This window comes from Plecotus auritus (genome assembly GCF_963455305.1).
Source record: "Plecotus auritus genome assembly, chromosome: 10".
In the NCBI taxonomy this organism is placed as follows: domain Eukaryota; kingdom Metazoa; phylum Chordata; class Mammalia; order Chiroptera; family Vespertilionidae; genus Plecotus; species Plecotus auritus.
This window is the reverse complement of record NC_137785.1, coordinates 16,845,433-16,871,096: the sequence shown is the minus strand read 5'-3', so window position 1 is coordinate 16,871,096 and position 25,664 is coordinate 16,845,433. Positions and strand designations below refer to the sequence as shown.

General features: G+C 44.7%; 1 protein-coding gene across 1 annotated transcript; it reads right to left on the bottom strand.

Annotated features, from left to right (window-relative positions):
* Window positions 1–22,384: 22,384 nt before the first annotated feature.
* Window positions 22,385–25,446, bottom strand: LOC308235875 (cell adhesion molecule CEACAM21-like). Its single transcript, XM_080645051.1, has 3 exons — window positions 25,256–25,446; window positions 24,024–24,377; window positions 22,385–22,780 (listed from the first exon to the last, which is right to left on the bottom strand). The coding sequence occupies exons 1-3, from the start codon at window positions 25,317–25,319 to the stop codon at window positions 22,503–22,505; spliced, it is 696 nt and encodes a 231-aa protein (XP_080501177.1). The 5' UTR covers window positions 25,320–25,446; the 3' UTR covers window positions 22,385–22,502.
* Between the last annotated feature and the right edge of the window lie 218 nt (window positions 25,447–25,664).

The following is a 25,664-nucleotide window of genomic DNA, read 5'->3' as shown; positions in this document are numbered from 1 at the left end:
TGAGGCAGTGTTTCTGATCCCAGGAGCAGTGGAGGTACAGGCCTGTAAGTCTATTCATATTGTTGTCCACCCTGAGGTGGGATCTGTTCTCCTAATGCCTAGGCAGCCAGTAAACTGGCACCAGGTTGCAGTGAAAGGAAAGAAAGTATATATTTCAAAGGTACCAATGAAGGGCAATGGGGCAGCTGCTGCTCAAAGACCAGAACTCGCAGTACTTTATATTTAGGGTCTTTTAAGGGGCAAACGTCATGCCGTGGGGTTCAGAGTCATGGGTTTTGAGGATTGGTCAGTTATGCTATCAGTACTCATAATGTGACTTATTTCTCCCGGCACCATCCTGGCTGGGGTCTTTGGTTATTGGGGCCTAGAAGTCTGCCTTCGTGCAGACAACCCAATGTTCTGCAACCCATTTTGAGGTTGGGTCAGTGATGTTACCTTAAGAGCAGAAAACATCTATGCATCTTCTGCTTAGCAGACAACACCTTTCTCTTATCTCAAGGAAGATATCTCCTGCAACCCGTTTCACTGACTACTTTCCAGGATCCAGGCCGCATTTGCATTCTTTCCTATCACACCTGCCAGGTTATAATTTCTATTTATTCTTTAACTAGAAATCATAACATCCAGCTATGGAAACAAAGTGTAGTCTTCCTCTCATCTTTTAAATTCTTCTATCTGGGCTAAAAATCAAATTAACAGAGACAGATTAACAGGAGACAATGTACAAAGTCTGATATATGAACAAATATTCTGGAGCTGTAAGAATAGAGACCAAAGGAAGCATTGAGTAGTGGAGGCTTATATGTCATTCTGAAGCTAAGGGGGAAAGAGGGTTGTGGTTCGAGGCTTCAAAAGGCAGGAACATTGGCATGGAGATGCCAAAGCAAATGTGAATGTCCCTCCTGGAGCTGGTCCTCCATCTATACACATTCTAGCCTGTTCAGTGGGAAGGTCCAAGGCTTATTTCTTAAACCCTTTTTCCCAATAAGGATATCAAAATCAATACCCAAAAAGGCACATCTGGGGTAAACACTCGGCTTCCCTTCACAGCAGAGCCAGGACTCTTAGTAAGGTTTAAAAGTCTAACTAAAAGCTCAGTCCTAGTTACCTAGTCATTGAGAACCTAACTCATTACCAAACAAAACAAAACATAAAAATACTGCAACATTGCTCTTTCAGTCTAAATGTGTCCACTTTTGAAATCCCATAAGAAAAAGAACTAAAAGATACATTGGAATGTGCTAATAAAAAATTTCTTCATTCCTGGAGAGCAACTTGACACACTCACATCATCCATAGCTGTTCAGGAAGAACGAGGAGTCCTGAGACCCTGACTCATGTCTCAGATTAGTGTTTATGCCATCACTACTCACTGCTTAAGCGGTTCCTTGTTGTGCTTGTACATGTCCCTAATTTTGATTAGAACGTCAGCTTCTGGCCTGCCTGAAGGACTCCAGTCACGTCTCTATTGTTGAGGAATTGGGGGCAGGAGTCTTGCCGAGGGTTGCCAGCTAGGCTTATATCACCCATGCACTTTCATGTTTAACTTAATTTAGTTCCAAAATGCGTACAGCATGACTGAGGGAGAAAGGTCCTGATGTGACTTACAAAAACAAATGGGTTCATAAGCGCCCATGAATGCATTGTAACTTGATGGCTTCTGTGTATTTTTTCAGTGACTAAGAGATATTGTGTATGCGTGTCTAGCATAGGATCTGATTGTTCATTTGTCGATTCTTGGAATATGTAATGTACTCCTACTATGTACCTACACATTTATCCAGGGCACTAGAGGCACAAACTGGACATTAGTGCTGATGTCCAACTATTTATTTTTTTATTTTTTTGACTTTCTAATAAATCTTTATTATTCAGATGATTACAATTGTTCCTCTTTTTTCCCCCATAGCTCCCCTCCACCCAGGTTTTACCGCACCCTCTGCCCTTTGCTCTCCCCACTGTCCGCATCCTTAGCTGTATGATTTTTGTCCAGTCTCTTCTCGCAATCCCACACCCCTTTTCCCCCGAGACTTGGCAGTCCACTCTCTTCATATGCCTGATTCTATTTTACTCACCAGTTTATTCTGTTCATCATTTTTTTATTCACTTGATTTTTATTATTTTTAATTGATAATATCTTATCGTTCAGATTATTACAATTGTTTCTCTTTTCCCCCCATAGCTCCCCTCCACCCGGTTCCCCATCCCACCACTTACCCTTATCTCCCCGCCACTGTCCTCATCCATAGGTGTACGATTTTTGTCCAGTATCTTCCCACACCTCCCACACCCCTTTCCCCACAGGAATTGTCAGTCCACTCCCTTTCTATGCCCCTGATTCTATTATATGCACCACTTTATTCTGTTCATTAGATTTTTTATTCACTTGATTTTTAGATTCACTTGTTGATAGACATGTATTTGTTGTTCATAATTTTTATCTTTACCTTTTTCTTCTTCTTACTCTTCTTGAAGAATACCTTTCAGCATTTCATATAATACTGGTTTGGTGGTGATGAACTCCATTAGCTTTCTCTTATCTGTGAAGCTCTTTGTCTGACCTTCAATTCTGAATGATAGCTTTGCTGGATAGAGTAATCTTGTTTGTAGGTTTTGGCTATTCATCACTTATATTTCTTGCCACTCCCGTCTGGCTTGCATACTTTCTGTTGAGAAATCAGATGACAGTTGTAATGGTGCTCCCTTGTAGGTAACTAACTTTTTTTCTCTTGCTGCTTTTAATATTCTCTCTTTGTCTTTTGCTCTTGGCATTTTAATTATCATGTGTCTTGGTAAGGTCCTCTTTGGATTCCTTTTGTTTGGAGTTCTCTGCACTTCCTGGACTTGTAAGTCTATTTCTTTCATCAGGTGGGGAAAGATTTCTGTTTTTATTTCTTCAAATAGGTTTTCATTATCTTGCTCTCTCTCTTCTTCTGGCACCCCCATAATTAGGATATTTGTATGCTTGAAGTTGTCCCGAAGGCTCCTTACACTATCTTCATATTTTTGGATTCTTTTTTCTTTTTGCTTTTCCGGTTGCGTGTTTTTTGCTTCTTTGTATTTCAAAACTTTGACTGGATTCTTGCGATACTCTAGTCTTCTGTGAGATCTCTGTATAATATTTTGTATTTCAGCCAGTGTATGCTTAAATTGTAGTTGCTCCTTTTTCATATCCTTGAGGGTCTCACTAAATTTATCAGCCTTTTCTAGAAAATTCTTGAAAAAACTTATAAATGTGGTTTTGAACTGTATATCCAGTCATTTGCTTTCCTCCTTTTCTTTCATTTGTGATCTGTTTCTTTGTCTCTGCATTTTTTCTGCTTCCCTGAGTTGATAGAGTGGCTTTGTTTGCTAGGTGTCCTATAGGGCCAAGTTGTTCAGCCTCCCCAGTTACCTGAGGTGGACACTCTTGGTGTACCTATTTGTGGGCTGTGTGCACAGTCTTGTTGTAGTTAAGCCTTGATTGTTGTTGGTATCACTGGGAGGAATTGACCTCCAGGACAATTGGCTGTGAGGATCAGCTGTGTCTACACTGGGAGAACTTCTGTGCTGGAGACACCCTTATGAGACAAGACTTGCAAAAGCCTCTGTGCTCAGCTTGGATGGGGCAGACTCTTGGGGCAGAATGTGAGGGTGTTGAAGATGGCATTGGTTTCCCTGTCAGCCCTGCCTTAAGAGGCCCCTGGGTCTTAGTGTCCCATGGTAATTGGTAATCGCTGCAAGCACCTCTGAGAGAAAGCCACCCTCGAGTTTCCTCTGCTGCCAGACAGTCCAGTTTCTCCCCGAATGAGTCTGGGTCCCCAGAGTCTTGCCTGAAGCTGGAGTTCAGCGCAGTCAGGAGCATTTGTCTCCTTCCTGCTTGGGAAAGCCAGCTAGGTACTGAGTTGACCACCCTCTCTGCATGCACACATCTCAGTACCTCTGCCTTCTGCAGCTACTCTGAGTCTTAGTGTGCTTTTCTTTTTCCTTCTAGTTGTAAAATTTCCACATAGCCAGCTTTCTTGTGGTTCTGGATGATGTCTGTTTTGTCTTTTAGTTGTAGCTTTGAAATTGTTGTGCGAGGCAGGAGTTTTAGTGTTTACCTATGCCGTGCTCTTGCTTTCTTCAGAGACTCTCCAACTATTTATTTGACAACTAATATCTAAAAGGCATTTCAAGATGCTCTAAGATTCTTGATCCCTGCCAAACTTATAACCTCAATGTGCTCCTCCAAAATTTTCCTGGATCTCTGTCTCCCACCCCACACATCCAATCGTTCAGCAAATCCTCTTGAGTCCATGCATTCAAAAAATACAGAAACTGACCCCTTCTTCCCTCGCTTGTCTGACCACCCTCACCGTCACCTGGATGACTGCTCTTGCCTTCTCACTGGGCTCCCTGCATTCCGCTCAGCAGCCACACAGCTGCTGATGAAAGTAGACTAAGGTAAACATCCTCATTCCTTTCTTGAGCAAGTTTTTCTGTCTGAATCTATGGCAGAAATGTGGAGGGGTGGAGGGCAAGTGGTAAAAAGTTCTGAGTTTTGTTTCTTAAAAGCTGGAAACCAATATCCCAAAGTAGGAATTTCAGAAAGGCTAAATTTGGGATGCCTTCACTAAAAACAGATCACTCACGCCCACTGAGGCTCTGAGCCCTCAAGAGGCTCCTCAGATCACTTAGAGGGAAGCCAGACTTCTGGCTATGGCCCTGTCCTCTCTGACTTCATGTCCTCTCATCTCCAGCCCTGTCTCCTACACCCAGCTTGCCTCCTTTTTGCTGCTCCAACATTTTTACATGGAAAGAAATAAAAACACCCCACCCATGCCTTATTTCACTCTAACGTGCTATCACATTATTACTGTTGCTGCTGTGTGGGTTACTGGGCGACGCCTCGAATAGCATGCCAAGTCCAAGATGACTGGATTTTGTCTGTTCTGTCTCACCCTGTACCGACAGTGCTTAAAGCAGTGTCAGCAGATGGTGAGCTGTAGGTTGTTCGTTTTTTATGAAAGAGTAAAGAAGTTACACATGTGATCATGGTTGAAAGGGTGAAATATGGAGCGTCATGATCTCACATCACTGGGATTCTGACCTAGTCTGAAGGACCAGGGAGACTTTCCTGAAGAGCGGCATCTAATAGAGCGAATACCCAGGTTAACCTAGAGATGAAGGGCCGGCGGGGAGGAGTAAGACATCCAGGCAGAGGGCTCAGCAGGTGCAAAGGCCAGGTGGTGGGAAAGTAGAGGAAAGTACATGAGTTAACCTGAATCATTTGGGTGATTAAATGAGCTAATAGACCTGAAGTGCTCAGTACACAGTGTGTGCTGGAGAAAGGCCAGCTGTTGTCATTATTGCACATCCAGGGTCTGCCCACATGAGAACAACCATAACAGAATAAAGGAGTTCTTCCCTCCCAAACTACACATGCAATTCATGACATCCAGCCTTGATTACAACTAGACTGTGTTATAAGTAACAGGTGATAAACCACACATATGTAAAATGTATAATCCGGTAAGTACTGACACGCATACACACTCCCTGCCATACAAAAGTTTCTCATGTGCTTTTGGACTCCCTCTCTCTGTACCCCACCCCACAATCATCAGGGAATCACTCAGCCTGTCTTTCTTGATAGATTAGTTTGCATTTTCAAGAATGTTGTATACATGGAATTACATTGTATGCTCTCCTTTTGGTCTGGCTTCTTTCAGTAAGCATAATGATTTTTATGAGATGAAATTCTTATAACAAGATATTAATCCTTTTACCGTGAACATTTCACTGGCAGTATAGCCACAATGTTGTTCAGCAACCATGTGACCTAGTACTAAAACATTTTCATCACCACAAATAAAACTCTGTACCGAATGAGAGGTTGCTCCCATCCCCCAGCGCCTATCCCTCAAAACCACCAAACTGTATTCTGTCTCCTTCTTTCTGGTCCCCTGTTTTCTGTACCATCTACCCTGTCAGCCTGTACATCTAGTGCTCCACTTGTCCCAATGTCAGGGCACTAATCTAAGCCTTCAAGACCTTATTATTTCTCTGAACCCAGTTTCTCACCCCTCACATCCATCTAGCACTGGGGGAATGGCACCCCATTACCTCTGCACCAGCTCTAATGGCTGCTTTCTCAACAGGTAGGTCAGCACCTCTTGTGTAGCTCAGCCCAACCTAAACCCACACATAGAGAGCCTTCTTACATTACACCCCTAGGTGCTATTGAACTCATAAAATGCCCCACACCCCCAAACCTCCCAAGCTTTACAATTTCTCATCCTGACTTTGAACAAACCCCATTCCTCCACGACGCCTTCCTATGCTCCCTTCTGCTTACCCACAATCCAACATTGGCCAGGTCTCCAAAACTTCCCACCAAATACCCCAGAGGCCACAATAATCAGGAAATAAATCAGAATCAGAGGTGAGATTTATTTCCATTTCCCAGGTTCTGCTTGTAGACTCTCTACCACCAGGCACATAGAGTTTGCCAAGCAACAACAAAATAGAGACAAAGAATGAGGACACTGATGTCTGGCCTGAGCTCTGGGTCATGGAAAGCTGGAATTAGTGTCGTCCAGTGTAAGCCAGCAGGTGGCTGACATCACAGGGACATGCATGTTTCCTGGAGTTGTTCTCTTATCACTGAATATTTGTGTAATTGTTTGTTTTATTGTTCTTCGAATGTGTAGTAAAATGAGTGTGGAGTGAGAACACTTTTGATGGTTAGGTCGCATCTTCTCAGATCTGGTGCAAAGGCCACTCAGAGGCAACCTGGGAAAGATCTGGGAAGTCAAGCCATGTCCTGCTGTGAACCCCACGTCAGAAGAGAGGAAGAAAAGTGGGAAATATTTATTTGGAGGATTGTAGCCACATAACAAAAGAAATGGGAAAATATGGTAAGGATTGACACTGTAATATGACAGGTTACGCTAATCACAGGGAGATGATGTCAAAATAAAACTTGAGCCAGGCAAATTTAGGGAGGCAAGGAAGTCCTTATTCAAGACTATGCAATAGGGCAGTGAGACTGACTTCAACACCACTGAAACAAAAGCTGGGGAGATTTTAAGAACAGGAGAAAAAAACATAGGCATCTGTGATTGCTAATTGGATTGAAACAAAAGATAAATAAAATTCATGAAATCCTGACAGGAGGGTTTTCATTATTTTCATTATTGTTACATTTAAACCTCACTCAAGGATAAGTTTTTATGTATGAGAGAGACAGAAAGAGAGAGAGAGAGAGAGAGAGAGAGAGAGAGAGAGAGAGAGAGAGAAGAGAGATGTGAGAGAGAAAATAACCAGTTGCCTCCCATAAATGCCTTGACCAAGGACTGAACATGAAAACTTTAGATGTTCAGGACAAAGTGCCAGCCAACTTGGCCACACTGCTGAGTGTAAGCAGGTTTTTTTACATCTTGGTTTCAAATGTTCCCACCCAAGTTAGGCTCCTACCCTTCCTCAGAGGCTGAGACAGAGAAAACAGGAGAATTAAATTTTAACAGAATGGAACCCAACCCTCTAGGCAGATATTCTATGAATCATATCACTGGCAAGAAGTTGTGTTTTTTAAAAATTCACTTTTGTTGATTTCAGAGAGAGGAAGGGAGAAGGGGAGAGACATAGAAACATCAATGGTGAAAGAAAATCATTGATTGGCTTCTTCCTGCACACTCCTACTGGGGATGAAGTCTGAAATCCAGGCATGTGCCCTGACTGGAAATTGAACCATGACCTCCTGGTTCCTTTGTTGATTCTCAACCACTGAGCCACTCCAGCCAGGAGGCAAGAAGCTTTTAAGAACACTGAGGTATATTTCCAAAGGACAGAGAAAGAATCTGCAATTACAAATTGCAGTTACATTTCTAAAGGAAATGCTCTCAAAAAAGAGGGGTAAGAGGCCTAGTCAGGAAGAAAGGTTAGCGACTGTGAGGGAATAATGAGGCTTCTGGTTCATAACCCAGCTACTTTCTGCACAGCGGAGGGAAATACAACTAATTCCTTTCATCCAAGACCTAGTTTACATCATCATCAGTTCCTACAATTTATAAAGAAGTGCAAGTTCCCAACCATTTATAAATAGTTGCAAAATAGCTGAGAGACTGAACAGAGATAGCATCTGATCTCCCAGAAGGCTGAGCTTCTGGAGTTTGCCATGGAGACATTACATTTCTCTCTACAGTCACCTTCCCTCTTGATCAAACGACATCTCCAAGGAAGAAGAGTATTTTGGTCCTATCACATATATGGCTGGTGTCATTCAATTTGCCCTGATTAATAACCTAAGTGCAGAGGAACTGACATTCACCTTATAGTTTGCTCTGATGCAGGTTTTTCTATGAAACCTGACATGGGAGATTTAACAGCCTCTTGAGGTTAGGCGACCCCACCCTCACACTTCACCTACAGTCTCACTAGTTTTGGGTGATGCCCTCCTCTCAAACAGATTACAAGTCTTCATCAGGTCAAAATTAGCTCCATAAAAGGTGAGGTCATTTATAATTCTATTTGAACTAGGATATTTGCTAAGCCTTGCTTATATTACCAACTTTTCCAATTCTATTCTATCAACAAAAGGACACGGTGCTACTGAACTTATGCAAATAAGTCTATTGCCATAAACATAAGAATACTCCAGAGAGCATTAGTAATATGGGGGAAGACAAAGGTCACTGTTGCATCGCACATAGGTGTTCTCTTCTCCATTCCCATCATCACAAGTGTCCAGGCACCCTCCACATGTCTCCCTGGAAATAGGCGAGTGCTCAGATTCCTGTGAAGCACATGGTGTCCCCTTCATTGTGGAGATGGTGCAAATGGTACAAAGCAGAGATGGGATCCAATGTGGTATGTTACCTGACATCAACAATAATGATAATGCCAGCTCACATTTTTTAGTATTTATTAATTCATAGCAAGTCTTCTAAGCAATTTCCACCACCACAAGAAATCTAATAGGTACTTTTTTTTTTTTTTTTTTTTTTTTTTTTTTTTTTTTTTTTTTAGTTTAAGAACATAGGGGAAGGAAGGAGGATCACTAGTACTTGACATCTAACTCTACAGGTGCACTTACAAAGGAGCTAAAGGGGTTGGAGACTTTACACTGGTAGTAAAGTCTTCCCAGCATCCTCTCTCCTGTCAGGGTATAAGGTGAAGGTTTGGTGGTCATCGGACAGTTTGATCCTCTCCCCGAACCGCAGACTCTCAGCATTAAATAACCACTTGGGGTTGCTCGCATTTGTGTAGCAAGTCATGACCACAGCATCCCCATTCTCTGTGACTGTGGTGTTACTGGCTAGGAATGTGGGCACACTCACTGGCGCTGTGAAGAAAGAGAGGGTGAGAATGATTGAGTGTGGGCTTGAGACCTGAGGCCACACTCCTGCCTCAATGATCTCAGCCCTGAATCTGATTGTTACAAGGGAAATTTGGTTCCACGATAAAAATTAATTAATTCTAAATTTGCCATCACTCCCCAGACCAAATCTACCCCTCTGAACTGAAGACCCCTAAGAAGGAAAGATATGAACCAATGATTGATCTATTGATCCAAAGACATCTAATAAGGCCACTGTGATTGGAGGAAAAATGGGGCTATGGCTGCAGACAGACCTCAAGTGACTCAGATCAACTTCTCATGGTGTACGTGACTCTGCTTAGGGACTGTTTCTCCTTGTTCCCCACTTTCCCCTCAGTGAAGTAAAATGAATATTTGACTGCCAGGCTGACAATGTACTACTCATAAAATATTCACAGTATCTGACATAAATATTGGGAAGGAAAACTGCTCAAATAAGAGGCATTTATTATTGATGGACTTCACGAGAGAATGCCCTGGGCTGAACCCTGCTGGATGAGCAGCTGCCAGGGGAATCTTTACTCCTGCTCCTCCCTTGGGACACTAACCTTTCTCTGGACTTTAAAGTCTCCCAGAACAGTCAGCTAATAATCTGTGGAGCTTGTCCAATTGGGCTCTCCACATACATTATCAGGTGAAGGACCAGGCTCCAACTGTGCCCAGACATGGCTCGTAGAATTGAGCCCCAAGTGCTGACCAGCTCAAGAGCCTTTGACCCTGGATCATGGGAAACTGTTGCTCTCACACAGCCCTTCCCAAGAAGGCAAAACCCAACCAGACACTGGCTCCCAAGGGTCTCTGGAGTCAGGATTTTGTGAAAGGAATGTGGAGCGGTGCTGCCCAAGCTGAGCTTCTCTGTGAAGAACCCAGGGAGCCCCTCAGGCCAGGTCCTTACAGAGCCCTGCAGGTCTATCTCAGGGTCATGATCAGGGAAAGGGGCCCAGGGACCTGGACTGCAAATGGTCTCCCTGTGCTGACTGACTCCCATAAAATTGGTCATTCTCTCTGTGGTGAGTGTCTCTGGGGCTGGAATCTGGGAAGGGAACTCTGACCTTAGTTAGTTTGTCTCCACTGTGTGTGTCCTGCATTAAATGCCAACACCCAGCTGGGACACGATGCGGCGGGGGGGATTTAGGGGAGTCCAGTGCTGGCAGTCCTATGTGTGAAGTAGAATTCACCCCACCCGACCCCAGGAGGACAGAGAGCAATGACTCATTGTATACAATGAGCACTCCATATGCTATTTCTCTTTGTGAATTGGGAAGAACAGCTGCTACTATGAAGACTCCTAGGTCCCTCGTAGTGACTTTTCTTATGATCAGGGATCCGTCAGGGTTTATTGTCTCTTGACCACTGCATTCTGGCCCTGTTATATATTGACTTATACTCAATGCAATAGACCCAATAAAATTATAGTAGTTCATCTCTACTCCCCTGAACCACATGAAGCCTATAACATCCGGAGAACTATTTTCAGTAAGTAGAATCACATCCTGCCCTACAGCAGCTTGGTTTGAGACAATACCAAATTGCGCAGTGGTGCCCGGTATCCAGAAGGCTAAGAGGAAGTCTACAAGGGAAGAGAGAAATTGATCAGTATTTTTATCTGTGTATTGGGATGGAGAGATGAGGCATTTCTCTTCATCTCTCAGCCTGGGTCTGTGTTTGAGTTCGTGTGTGCATCTCCTTGGGCAAGGTGAGCAACATGGCCACCATTGCTTCAGCACCTCAGAACCTATGCTTTTTGTTTTGAATTCTCTTTCCCAGCTGTCTGTGTGGTTGTCCTCCTTAATGCCCTCAGATCCCTGTTGACACTCAGCGGCCTTCTTGGAAGACCTTCTTTCCTGACCACGTCCTCTAAAGACCCTCTACATTCCTCTCTGACCTGTCCCCGCTCTGTGCATTTCTGGGCACTTGTGGGTACCTGATGCCACAAGTAGATCACTTCTGGTCTATTTTCTCCAATACAGTGTGAGCTGCAAGTGGGCAGGGGATTTTGTGATCTTGAGCCCCCCAGTGCCTGCAATAGGCTGCAAACACCTGTGGGTGCATGAATGAGTGTTCCCAGGCTTGACCATGTCCCATGTTGTATTTTCCCATATTTGTAGTTGTTGGTGAGGACAATGTTTAGCACCCCTGGTTACAATGTTTCTGCTATCACCTGAAATAAATTGTTATTACTGTGGTCAGTGGTCCAAATTCAAAACTCTGTGATGAATAACGTAGCAAATGAAATGCAAATTGAGGTATTCCTGTCCCTCACCACTTCCACATCATGAGTTTTTCCTGTTGCTGAGCACCCTGTCTCATCCTACTGGGTGCCCCTGTCCTTTCCCTCAGGTCTAAAGAGAAGCCCTTCCTCCCTTCCCAGAGTGCTGTCCTCCTCAGGAGTTCTTTCCACTATCAGACTCCCAACCTCCCTTCCATTCCCAGGGATTGTTCCCTCCTTACCAGCCAGCAGAAGCCCCATCCATGGGACCAGTACTCTGTGGGCAGAGGCTGCAGGGATCTCCATGGTGACTGCTGACTGCTCTGTCCGTCCCTCTGGGAAAAGAGCTCAAGGTCCAGTAAGACTCCCAGGCACGTCTGTCCAAACTGGTGGGATGTGCTGTCTCCCCATCTTGTGTGCTGAGCCTCCTCCTTGGGCAAAATAACCTACCTGGTTATGTGGGCCAAGACGGGGTCAGGGCCCAGGACAAACCCTCTCTCTCCCCTCATTTTTGCCAACCTTGTTGCCCCTTTCAGATTACCTTTACTCTATATTTTGGTTTCCTGGAAACTGCTGAAGCCTCTGACAACACACACACATACAAACACAAACACACACATGCACAGACACATGCCCACAAAAGCACTGGCCTGGGGCATCCATTTCCTGGTCATTCTCCACAGCTCCCTATGAGTGCACATTCGTTTTTTTCTTCAGAATAAGAGGTCTGGGCCCCTCTCAGGAATATTGTCACAGGGATGCCCCGGCTCTACATTGTATGCCTAGGTGTCATTTTAGAAAGGCTGCCTCAGCAGCTGCCCAGCTTACATGGATGTCAGGATGAGACGCTATGATGTGAGGATGGGGGGCCCTGTCCCTCTCCTGTGCACAGGAAAGGTCTCCAGATCCTCTTAAAATGCAGATTCTGACTCAGCATGTATGCAGTGGACCAGAGACTCTGCATCTGACAAGCTCTCAGGGGAGGTGGGTCTTACTGGCCTGCGGAGCCCACTTGCAATGGCAAGGCTGATGGAGGCAGATGTCCTCCTGAGGGGGTGACCCCTTAACCCAACATTGGCCCCTGCTTCATCTTGATCTTGGGTCTGTCAGCACCACACAGAGAGCCCCACAGGCCCCAAACTGGGGATCATTTCTGGTTGTGACCCAGAAACCCAGCTGGGCACCAGGTCTTCCCTCTGTTCTCAAATGTGCTGGGAACATGGGATTTTCTCCCAGCAGGAAGGCCACAGAGGTGACTCACAGTGAGAAGGGGTCAAGCTAGGTGATGACTGCAGAGGGACCTCCTTCTATCTCAGGTTGTCACCATCCTGGCCATTGTTTCCAGTGACAGAGACCCCATCACCACGGGTATCAGGAGGACATGCAGTTTCCAGGTGTGAATGGTACCTTGCGAAGGAAGGACTGTGGTGGGAGCTCAGGTGGCTTTGGACTCCAAGTTCCTTGAGGAATGTTATCAAGGAGACCCTCCCTCTCTTTGTTGGTACCCTGTCCATGTCCTCCCTGACTTTTCGGGCAGCCTCTTTCCTCTGCCTGGCGGACTTTTTTGAAGTCACCTCATCTTGCCCATCTGTGGTACCAGGTATGAGTTGGGGAGCAACATTGAGATCCCTGAAAAAGCAGCTGCCACTACACCGTCTCGAGGTAAGAAATGTCCAAACCTGTGGAGGATTGTTATGAGTATTTCAGCTGAATTGATGTCATATGACTGCAAGCAAGATCTCAAATCATGAGAAAAACAGTAGTTTTGTGGTTTATTTTATACATTATTATCAAAGGAGAAGATGAAAGAAGTTGCATGAAATCTATTGGAAAGTGTGAAAAAGGATAGCAGGGAGACTTTTAAAAATAAATAAAAAGCAAAATAGAGAAACATATTATTTTTACATTGGAGGGTCCAGGATAGTTAACATTTACAGCACATATAGAGTCTGTGCAGGGAACCAGGCAACATGAGCGCTCTGTGGTCTTGTATTCTGGCACCACAGGCTCTGCCTTCCATGGGTCTAGCTAAGAAAATTTGCTAGAGGTATGTGATGTCAAAGTTATTTTATCCATGATGCATAAGAATAGGGAAAGGGCTCACTTAAGGTAAACTCTGACATTTGCTAAGGAAGCTGTGGGCCTGTGACATGACTACCTGCCATCACCTGCCCAGTTAGGCATTTGTGATCAGACCACACTGTGCTTCACTGAGCTTGTCAGGCCTGCCATGGCCCCCTGGGCTTATCAGGTTTCTTGCACAACCTCTTTTTCATTCACAGTCTGGAATGAGCAGGTGGGACAGTGCAGGCATCACAGAGGGGCCCATAAAATTCTGCTAGTCAGGTAATGGAAATAGGTCTGCTTCTGCACCTCCTTAACCAAAGCCCAGGTCAAGTGTGCATTTCCTGTGTTTTGTAGGTGCGTCTCAATATTGCCCCCTAGAAGGCAAGAGGAGACCTGCAGGCAATGTCAGGTACTGCACTAGGAATGCTGACCAGTCTCCTAAAGGTGAGCCCTGGACAGAGGTGAGCTCTGACCTCTACACTAAGAGCCAGCCATCCAGGGCCCAGTCCCTATGTGTCTCATTCCTCCTGACTGCATCCCAGGGCAGGCTGGGGCCAGTGCAAGGACTGGCTTTGTCCAGAGTATTATGAGTCCAGAGTCCAGAAAGCTGTCCCCTCTGGTGGATATGCTATTTCAGGAGGATGTGCTGTTCCTGGTTTTCAAAGCCATGGCCTGGTGAGGGCTCTTTTGGGAGTGAGCTGGCCTAGATCGTTGATCCCCTAAATGCCCTCTGTGTTTCCAATCACAGTATTGCATCCAGTCCCCTGTGTCCCTGTCTGTATCTGCTCTAGGGCTCCCCACAGGGCCCAGGCTCTGGAGCAGCTCCAGATGAGCGTCATCCAGGGGACTCTGTGGATTCCTCTGTTAGGGGAGGGGGTCTCACGTGGGACCCTCAGCACCTCTGAGATGGAAGCAAGCCCAGATCCTGGGTTCTCCTTTCCCATCCTGATGAGGAAGTTCCCCTTGTTCCCGAGGACACCGTGGGCTGGTGAGATGTCTTTACGGGCCATAGGCAGCTGTACTCACACCAAGGACCTTTGGGGATGGGGAGTAATCTCCTAATTTCCTTGAGGTGAGGGTGAGCACCCTCCTGCCTTGGTAGAAACTCTACCTGGGATGGAGAATCCAGAATGTCTGCCAAGTCAGGGATCTGTGATAAAAGGAAGAACATGGGCTGCTTTCCAGGCCCTGAAGAGATGAGATGTGGAGAGGGCTGTGATTTCCTGGCAATGAAATCAGAGTGTTCTGATCCCTCACTGTTAGGAGGTTCCTGTCCCCCTTTCCTGACTGCAAGTGGGGTAAACACCTGACCTTGGGTCATCCCTGTATAAAAAGGGGCTGTGGCCTCCTCCCAGGCTGACACCAAGGCATTCCTGTGGATAAGGAACCTGATCTGACTGAAGTGTCACACAGGGTGACCGGCTTCCATTATATGATATCTCTCATCCATTTAATGAGAGTTTACTAAGTATCTGTGGTGTTTCATGTCAGGGCTGGGCCCTGGCAACGCCACAGAGAGCAGTAAATACATGGGCCCTGCGCTCGTGGAGTTTAACTTGTAAGGAGAGACAGGCTCTCAGACAAACATTCCATATACATTTATGTAGAAAAGTCTTTCCCACAAAAAATTAATTTCTTATAAAATTATTAAAGGGCAAGAGAAATCGAAGTTAAAGAGTTGCCACTGGACGTCGAGTTTTAAGGTCACGCTGGCACAGCCCCCTCCCACAGGTAAAGAATTAGTTGTGTCTGCCAGAGGCCACCCATCAGTCAACACGGTAACAGAAATAAGAGGCCCATCTCCTTTCCAGCTTCCAAATTATGCACAAGTGCATCGCAGAGGCTGAGTTTAATTCACATCTGGATTCTTAATCACAAGGACTGGGGGAATGGAGTATTTAACCTTTCAGTCTACCTCATATAGGAGGGAACATGGAAAAGGGTGGAACATAAATGCCATTTCCCAATACATGGCACGTCTTAGTCCACATGCAGGTTGTGGGACTCTAGGCAAGTGATCCCACCTTAAAAAACTTCAATTTCCCTATGTGATATCAAAGAAAGATATTCGGTGTTATTTCCTGGTTCTTTGAACTGAGCAACAAAATACTTGGAATTTTATGATTTATAAGGGTGTTAAGAGTGTCTTTTGTGGTGATGAAGAAACTCTGACAGGCCTCTGGATACATGCAAGGTAAGAGCAGGTCACCATAAACACAAAACCTTGCTCCCTGAGCTGGCTGTGCGGGCGGGAAGATGCTCAGAAACCGGTTTCAGTCTCCTTTCTGTCTTTTGGTTCCTCTTTCCTCCCAAGTAAGGGAATAAGCCCTGAGCAAGGAGTGCTCCGGGAAACCTCACAACCAAGTGTTGCCTGGTGAGTGGTGTACTATCATACCAGTTAAAAATAGTGACCGTACATTGCTGGAAGATGGCTGCTGACGGGAAGGCAGACTGCAAGATAGTGTGTGAGTGAGAGAACAAAGGGAGAGTGGGTAGTCGCACGGGGAGTGTTTGTTGGTGAGTTGGGGTACAGCTATACTCCAGCAGACTGGGGGGGACGGACAGACGGGGTTCCCCTGACTGGGCAGCCCCCACTGCTGCTTTGTTCCCTCCCGGAGTGACCAGATCTGACATGGAGAACGCGGCATCTTGAAAGGGATACTGGATGTTATCAGGAAACTGAAAAACTACAACTATGGCACCCAGGGAACAGATGAGATCCAGAGAACCCAGGTTCCGAAGTTTAGTGGGAAGGTCCAAGGCTTATTTCTTAAACCCTTTTTCCCAATAAGGATATCAAAATCAATACCCTAAAAGGCACATCTGGGGTAAACACTCGGCTTCCCTTCACAGCAGAGCCACGACACTTAGTAAGGTTTAAAAGTCTAACTAACAGCTCAAGCCTAGTTACCTAGTCATTGAGTACCTAACTCATTACCAAAACAAAACAAAACAAAACAAAACATAAAAAAACTGCAACATTGCTCTTTCAGTCTAAATGTGTCCCCTTTGAATTCCCATAAGAAAAAAAAGTAAAAGATACATTGGAATGTGCTAATAAAAAATTTCTTCATTCCTCGAGAGCTACTTGACACACTCACATCATCCATAGCTGTTCAGGAAGAACGAGGAGTCCTGAGACCCTGACTCATGTCTCAGATTAGTGTTTATGCCATCACTACTCACTGCTTAAGCGGTTCCTTGTTGTGCTTGTACATGTCCCTAAATTTGATTAGAACGTCAGCTTCTTGCCTGCCTGAAGGACTCCAGTCACGTCTCTATTGTTGAGGAATTGGGGGCAGGAGTCTGGCCGAAGGTTGCCAGCTAGGCTTCAATATCACCCATGCACTTTCATGTTTAACTTAATTTAGTTCCAAAATGCGTACAGCATGACTGAGGGAGAAAGGTCCTGATGTGACTTACAAAAACAAATGGGTTCATAAGGGCCCCTGCAGGAATGGTAACTTTATGGCATCTCTGTATTTTTTTTAGTCCCTAAGAGATATTGTGTATGAGTGTCCAGGATAGGATCTGATTGTTCATTTGTAGATTCTTGGAATATGTAATGGACTCCTACTATGTACCTAACCATATTTATCCAGGGCCCTAGAGGTACAAACTGGACATTAGTGCTGATGTCCAACTATTTTTTTTTTATTTTTTGACTTTCTAAGAAATCTTTATTATTCAGATTATTAGAATTGTTCCTCTTTTTTCCCACCATAGCTCCCCTCCACCAGGTTCCCACCCCACCCTCTGCCCTTATCTCCCCTACCCCACTGTCCTCATCCATAGGTGTACGATTTTTGTCCAGTCTCTTCCCACACCTCCCACACCCCTTTCCCCCCCAAGAATTGTCAGTCCACTCCCTTTCTATACCCCTGATGCTATTATACTCACCAGTTTATTCTGTTCATTAGATTTTTTATTCACTTGATTTTTAGATTCATTTGTTGATATATATGTATTTGTTGTTCATAATTTTTATCTTTACTTTTTCTTCTTCTTCCTCTTCTTGAAGAATACCTTTCAGCATTTCATATAATACTGGTTTTGCGCTGATGAACTCCTTTAGCTTTTCCTTATCAGTGAAGCCCTTGTCAGACCTTCATTTCTGAAAGATAGCTTTGCTGGGTAGATTAATTTTGGTTGTAGGATTTGGCTATTCATCATTTATATTTCTTGCCACTGCTGAGTGGCTTGCATAGTTTCTGTTGAGAAATCAGATGACAGTCCTATGGGTGCTCCCTTGTAGGTAACTACCTGTTTTTCTCTTGCTGCTTTTAATATTCTCTCTTTGTCTTTTGCTCTTGGCATTTTAATTATCATGTGTCTTGGTAAGGTCCTCTTTGGATTCCTTTTGTTTGGGGTTCTCTGCGCATCCTGGACTTGTAAGTCTGTGTTTCATCAGTTGGCGGAAATTTTCTGTCATTATTTCTTCAAATAGGTTTTCATTATCTTGCTCTCTCTCTTCTTCTGGCACCCCCATAATTAGGATATTTGTATGCTTGAAGTTGTCCCGAAGGCTCCTTACACTATCTTCATATTTTTGGATTCTTTTTTCTTTTTGCTTTTCCGGTTGCGTGTTTTTTGCTTCTTTGTATTTCAAATCTTTGACTGGATTATTGTGATACTCTAGTCTGCTGTGAGATCTCTGTATAATATTTTTATTTCAGTCAGTGTATGTTTATTTTGTAGTTGGTCCTTTTTTATATCATTGAGGGTCTCACTAAATTTATCGGCCTTTTCTAGAAAATTCTTGGAAAACCTAATAAACGTGGTTTTGAACTGTATATCCAGTCATTTGCTTTCCTCCATTTCTTTCATTTGTGATCTGTTTCTTTGTCTCCTCATTTTTTCTGCTTCCCTGAGTTGATAGAGTGTCTTTGTTTGTTAGGTGTCCTATAGGGCCCAGTGGCTCAGTCTCCCCAGTTACCTTAGGTGGACACTCTTGCATTACCTGTTTCTGGGCTGTGTGCACAGTCTTGTTGTAGTTATGCCTTGATTGTTGTTGGTATCACTGGGAGGAATTGACCTAAAGCTAACTGAGGGAAGGAGTAAGAGGTCCAGGCAGAGGGCACAGCAGGTGCAAAGGCCAGGATGTGGGAAAGTCGAGGGAAGTAAATACATTAAGCTGACTCATTTGGGTGATTAAATAAGCTAATAGACCTGAAATGCCCAGTACACAGTGTGTGCTGGAGAAAGGCCAGCTGTTGTCTTACTGCACATCCAGGGTCTGACCTCTTGGGAACAACAATAACAGAATAAAGGGGTTCTACCCTCCCAAACTACACATGCAATTCATGACATCAAGCCTTGATTACAACTTGACTGTGGTACAAGAGACAGGCGAAAAACCACACATATGTAAAATGTATAATGCGGTAACTGCTGACTCACATACACACTCCCTCCCATGCAAGAGTTTATCATGTGCTTTTGCACTCCCTCTCTCTGCACCCCACTCCACAGTCATCAGGCAATCTCTAAGCCTGTCTTTCTTGATAGAATAGTTTGCATTTCCTAGAATGTTGTATACATGTAATTACATTGTATGCTCTCTTTTTGGTCTGGCTTCTTTCAGTAAGCATAATGATTTTTATGACGTGAAATTCTTATAACAAGATATTAATCCTTTTAAAGTAAATATTTCATGGGCAGTATAGCCACGATGTTGTTGAGCCACCATGTTACCTAGTACCAAAATATTTTCATCACCCCAAATAAAACTTTGTACCCAATGAGAGTTTGCTCCCACCCCCCAGTGCCTATCCCTCAAAACCACCAATCTGAATTCTGTCTCATTCTTTTTTGTCCCCTTTTTTCTGTACCATCTACCCTGTCAGCCTGTACATCTATTGCTCCACTTGTCCCAATGTCAGGGCACTAATCGAAGACTTCAAGACCTTATTATTTCTCCAAACCCAGTTTCTCACCCCTCACATCCATCTAGCTCTGGGGAATGGCACCCCAATACCACTGCACCAGATCCAGTGGCTGCTTTCTCAACAGGTAGGTCAGCCCCTCTTGTGTTCCTCAGCCCAAACTAAACCCACACATAGAGAGCCTTCCTACATTACACCCCTAGGTGCCATTGAACTCATAAAATGTTCTACACCCCAAAACCTCCCAAGCTTTACAATTTCTCAACCTGACTCTGAACAAACCCCATCCCTTCATGACGCCATTTTATGCTCAATTCTGCTTAACCACAATCCAACTTTATCCAGGTACCCAAAACTTCCCACCAAATACCCCAGAGGCCACAATAAGCAGGAATCAAAACAGAACCAGAGCAGAGATTTATTTCCATTTTCCAGGTTCTGCTTCTTGACTATCTAAGGCCAGACACATAGAATTTTCCAAACAACAACAAAAAAGGGACTAAGAATGAGGACCCAATGTCTGGCCTGAACTCTGGGTCATGGAGGGCTGGAATAAGGGTCATCCAGTGTAAGCCTGCAGGTGGCTGACATCGCAGGGACATGCATGTTTCCTGGAGTTGTTCTCTTATCACTGAATATTTGTGTAATTCTCTGTGGTATTGTTGTTCTTCGAAGGTGCAGTGAAAATGAGTGTGGAATGAGAACACTTTTGATGGTTAGGTCTCGTGTTCTCAGATCTGGTGCAAAGGCCATTCAGAGGCTACTTGGGAAAGATCTGGGAAGTCAGGCCATGTCCTGCTGTGAACCCCATCTCAGAAGAGAGGAAGAAAAGTTGGAAACATTTATTTGTAGGATTGTAGCCACATAACGAAAGAAATGGGAAAATATGGTAAGGATTGACACTGTAAGATGACAGGTTCCGCAATCACAGGTAGATGCTGTCAAAGTAAAACTTGAGCCAGACAAATTTAGGGAGGCAAGGAAGTCCTTATAGAAGACCATGCAATAGGGCAGTGAGACTTACTTCAACACCACTGAAACAAAGGCTGGGGAGGTTTTAAGAACAGGAGAAAGAATCATAAGCATCTGTAATTGCTAATTGGATTGACACAAAAGATAAATAAAACACATGAAATCCTGATAGGAGGGTTTTCATTATTTTCATTATTGTTACATTTAAATCTCACTCAAGGATAAGTTGTTTTTTTTTTTTTATGAGAGAGAGAGAGAGAGAGAGAGAGAGAGAGAGAGAGAGAGAGAGAGAAGGAGAGAGAGAAGGGAAATGTGAGAGAGAAAATAACCAGTTGCCTCCCATAAATGCCTTGACTGAGGACTGAACATGAAAACTTTAGATGTTCAGGACAAAGTGCCAGCCAACTTGGCCACACTGCTGAGTGTAAGCAGGTGTTTTTACATCTTGGTTTCAAATGTTCCCACCCAAGTTAGGTTCCTACCCTTCCTCAGAGACTGAGACACAGAAAAGAGGAGAATTAAATTTTAACAGAATGGACCCTAACCCTCTAGGCAGATATTCTATGAATCATATCACTGGCAAGAAGTTGTGTTTTTTAAAAATTCACTTTTGTTGATTTCAGAGAGAGGAAGGGAGAAGGGGAGAGACATAGAAACAGCAATGGTGAAAGAGAATCATTGATTGGCTGCTTCCTGCACACTCCTACTGGGGATGAAGCCTGAAACCCAGTCATTTGCACTGAGTGGGATTGAACCATGACCTCCTGGTTTTTGGGTTGATGCTCAACCTCTGAGACACTCCAGCCAGGAGGCAAGAAGCTTTAAAGGAGACTGAGGAATATTTCAAAAGGACAGAGAAAGAATCTGCAATTACAAATTGCAGTTACATTTCTAAAGGAAATGCTCTAAAAAATAGGGGTAAGAGACCTAGTCAGGAAGACAGGTTAGAGACTCTGAGGGAATAATGAGGCCTGTGGTCCATAACACAGCGATTTTCTGCACAGCGGAGTGAAACACAACTAATTCCTTTCATCCAAGACCCAGTTTGCATCGTCATCAGTTCCTATAATTTATAAAGAAGTGCACGTTCCCAGCCATTTATAAATAGATGCAAAAAAGCTGAGAGAATGTACAGAGATAGCATCTGATCTCCCAGAAGGCTGTGCTTCTGGAGTTTTCCATGGAGATATTACGTTTCTCTCTACAGTCACCTTCCCTTTGATCATACGACATCTCCAAGAAGAAGAGTATTTTGATCCTAATCACATATATGTCTGGTGTCATTCAATTTGCCCTGAAATATAAACTAAGTGCAGAGGAAGTCACATTCACCTTATAGTTTGCTGTGATGTAGGTTTTTCTATGAAACCTGAGATGGGATATTTAACAGCCTCTTGATGTTAGGCGACCCCACCCTCATACTTCACCTGCAGTCTCTCTAGTTATGGGTGATGCCCTCCTCTCAAACTCATCAGGTGAAAAATTAACTCCATTAAAGGCGAGGTCGTTTATAATTCTATTTGAGCTAGGATATTTGCTAAGCCTTGCTTATATTACCAACGTTTCCAATTCTATTCTATCAACAAAAGGACAGGGTGCTACTGAAATTATGCGAATAAGTCTATTGCCATAAACATAGAAATACTCCAGAGAGCATTAGTAATTTGGGGGAAGACAAAGGTCACTGTTGCATCTCACATAGGTGGTCTCTTGTCTATTCCCATCATCACAAGTGTCCAGGCACCCTCCACATGTTATCCTGGAAATAGGAGAGACTTCAGATTCCTGTGAAGCACATGGTGTCCCCTTCATTGTCGAGATGGTGCAAATGGGACCAACCAGAGATGGGATCCAATGTGGTATGTTACTTGACATCAACAATAATGACAATGCCAGCTCACATTTTTTAGTATTTATTCATTCATAGCAATTCTTCTAAGAAATTTCCACCACCACAAGAAATCTAATAGGTACTTTTTTTTTTTTTTTTTTTAGTTTAAGAACAAAGGGGAAGGAAGGAGGATCACTAGTACTTGACATCTAACTCTACAGGCGCACTTACAAAGGAGCTGAAGGGGTGGGAGACTTTACACTGGTAGTTCCCAGCATCCTCTCTCCTGACAGGGTCTATGGTGAGGGTTTTGTAGTCGACGGACAGCTTGATCCTCTCCCCAAACCGGAGACTCTCAGCATTGAATAACCACTTGGTGTAGCTCTCATTTGTGTAGCAAGTCATGACCACAGCATCCTCATTCTCAGTGACTGTGGTGTTACTGGCTAGGAGTGTGGGCACACTCACTGGCGCTGTGAAGAAAGAGAGGGTGAGAATGATTGAGTGTGGGCTTGAGACCAGGGGCCATGCTCCTACCTCAAAGATCTCAGCCGTGACTCTGATTGTTATGAGGGTAATTTGGTTCCACAATGAATATTACTTAATTATAAATTTGCCATCACTCCCCAGACCAAATCTAACCCTCTGAACTGAAGACCCCTAAGAAGGAAGGATATGAACCAATGATTGATCTAGGGTCCAAAGACATCTCATAAGACCACTGAGATTGGAGGAAAAATGGGGCTATGGCTGCAGATAGACCTCAAGTGACTTAGATCAATTTCGCATGGTGTTTCTGACTCTGCTTTGGGACTGTTTCTCCTTGACCCTCACTTTCCCTTCAGTGAAGTAAAATAAATATTTGACTGCCAGGCTGACAATGTACTACTTATAAAATATTCACTGTATCTGACATAAATATTGGGAAGGAAAACTGCTCAAATAAGAGGCATTTGTTATTGATGGACTTCACGAGAGAATGCCCTGGGCTGAACCCTGCTGGATGAGCAGCTGCCAGGGGAATCTTTACTCCTGCTCCTCCCTTGAGACACTAACCTTTCTCTGGACTCCTAAGTCCCCCAGAACAGTCAGCTAATAATCTGTGGGGCTTGTCCAGTTGGACTCTCCACAGACAGTCTCAGGTGAAGGACCAGGCTCCAACTCTACCCAGACGTCGCTCTTAGGGTTGAGCCAAGTGCTGACCAGCTCAAGAGCCTTTGACCCTGGCTCATGGGAAACTGTTACTCTCGCTCAGCCCTTCCCAGGAGGCAAAACCCAACCAGACACAGGCTCCCAGGGTGTCTGGAGTCAGGACTTTGTGAAAGGAGTGTGTAGAGGGGCTGCCCAAGCTGAGCTTCTCTGTGAAGAACCCAGGGAGTCTCTCAGGCCAGATCCTTACAGAGCCCTGCAGGTCTATCTCAGGGTCATGATCAGGGAAAGGGGCCCAGGGACCTGGACTAGACTGGTCTCCCTGTGCTGAGTGACTCCCATCAAATTGGTCCTTCTCTCTGTGGTGAGTGTCTCTGGGGCTGGAATCTGGGAAGGGAACTCTGACCTTAGTTAGTTTGTCTCCACTGTGTGTGTCCTGCACTAAATGCCCAAACCCAGATGGGACATGATGCAGAGGGGGATTTAGGGAATTCCAGTGTGGCAGTCCTGTGTGTGAAGTAGAATTCATCCCACCCAACACCTAGAGATCAGAGAGGAATCACTCACGGTATACAATGAGCCGTCCATAGGCCATTGCTCTTTGTGAATTGGGAAGGACAGCTTCTACCACGTAGACTCCTAGGTCCCTCGGAGTGACTTTTCTTATGATCAGGGATCCGTCAGTGTTTACTGACTCTCGACCACTGTATTCTGGCCCTGTTATATATTGACTTTTACTCAATTCAATAGACCCAATAAAATTATAGTACTTAGTCTCTACTCCCCTGTACCACATGAAGCCTATAACATCAGGAGGACTGTTTTCGGTACGCAGAATCACGTCCTCCCCTACACCAGCATGTGTCGAGACAATACCAAATTGCGCAGTGGTGCCCGGGATCCAGAAGGCTAAGAGGAAGTCTAGAAGGGAAGAGAGAAATGGATCAGTATTTTGATCTATGTATTGGGATGGAGAGATGCGGCATTTCTCTTCATCTCTCAGCCTTGGTATGTGTGTGAGTTCGTGTGTGCATCTCCTTGGTCAAGGTGAGCAACATGCCCACCATTGCTTCTGCAACTCAGAACCTATGCTTTTTGTTTTGAATTCTCTTTCCCAGCTGTCTGTGTGGTTGTCCTCCTTACTGCCCTCAGATCACTGTTGACACTCAGCGGCCTTCTTGGAAGACCTTCCCTGACCACGTCTTCTAAAGACCCTCTATCTTCACTCTCTGACCTGTCCCCGTTCTGTGCATTTCTGGGCACTTTGGATACCTGATGTCACAAGTTGGTCTCTTCTTGTCTATTTTCTCCCATATAACGTGAGCTGCAAGTGGGCAGGGGATTTTGTGATCTTGAGCCCCCCTGTGCCTGCAATAGGCTGCAAACACCTGTGGGTGCATGAATGAGTGTTCCCAGGCTTGACCATGTCCCATGTTGTATTTTCCCATATTTGTAGTTGTTGGTGAGGACAATGTTTAGCACCCCTGGTTACAATGTTTCTGCTATCACCTGAAATAAATTATTATTACTGTGGTCAGTTGTCAAAATTCAAAACTCTGTGATGAATAACGTAGCAAATGAATAGGAAATTGAGGTATTCCTGTCCCTCTCCACTTCCACATCATGAGATTTTCCTGTTGCTGAGCCCCCTGTCTCATCCTACTCTGCGCCCCTGTCCTTTACCTCAGGTCCAAACTGAAGCCCTTCCTCCCCTCCCAGAGTGCTGTCCTCCTCAGGAGTTCTTTCCACTATCGGACTCCCAACCTCCCTTCCATTCCCAGGGATTGTTCCCTCCTTACCAGCCAGCAGGAGCCCCAGCCAGGGGACAAGTCGTCTGTGGGCAGAGGCTGCAGGGAACTCCATGGTGACTGCTGACTGCTCGGTCCCTCCCTCTGAGAAAAGAGCTCAAGGTCCAGTAAGGCTCCCAGACACCTCTGTCCAGACTGGTGGGATGTGCTGTCTCTCCTTCTTGTGTGCTGAGCCTTTTCCTGGGGCAAAATAACATACCAGGTCATGTGGGCCAGGGCGGGGTCAGGCCCCAGGATCCTCCCTCTCTCTCCCCTCATTTTTGCCAACCTTGTTACCCCTTTCAGTTTACCTTTACTCTATATTTTGGTTTCCCGGAAACTGCTGAAGCCTCTGACAACACACACACATACAAACACAAACACATACATGCACAGACACATGCCCACAAAAGCACTGGCC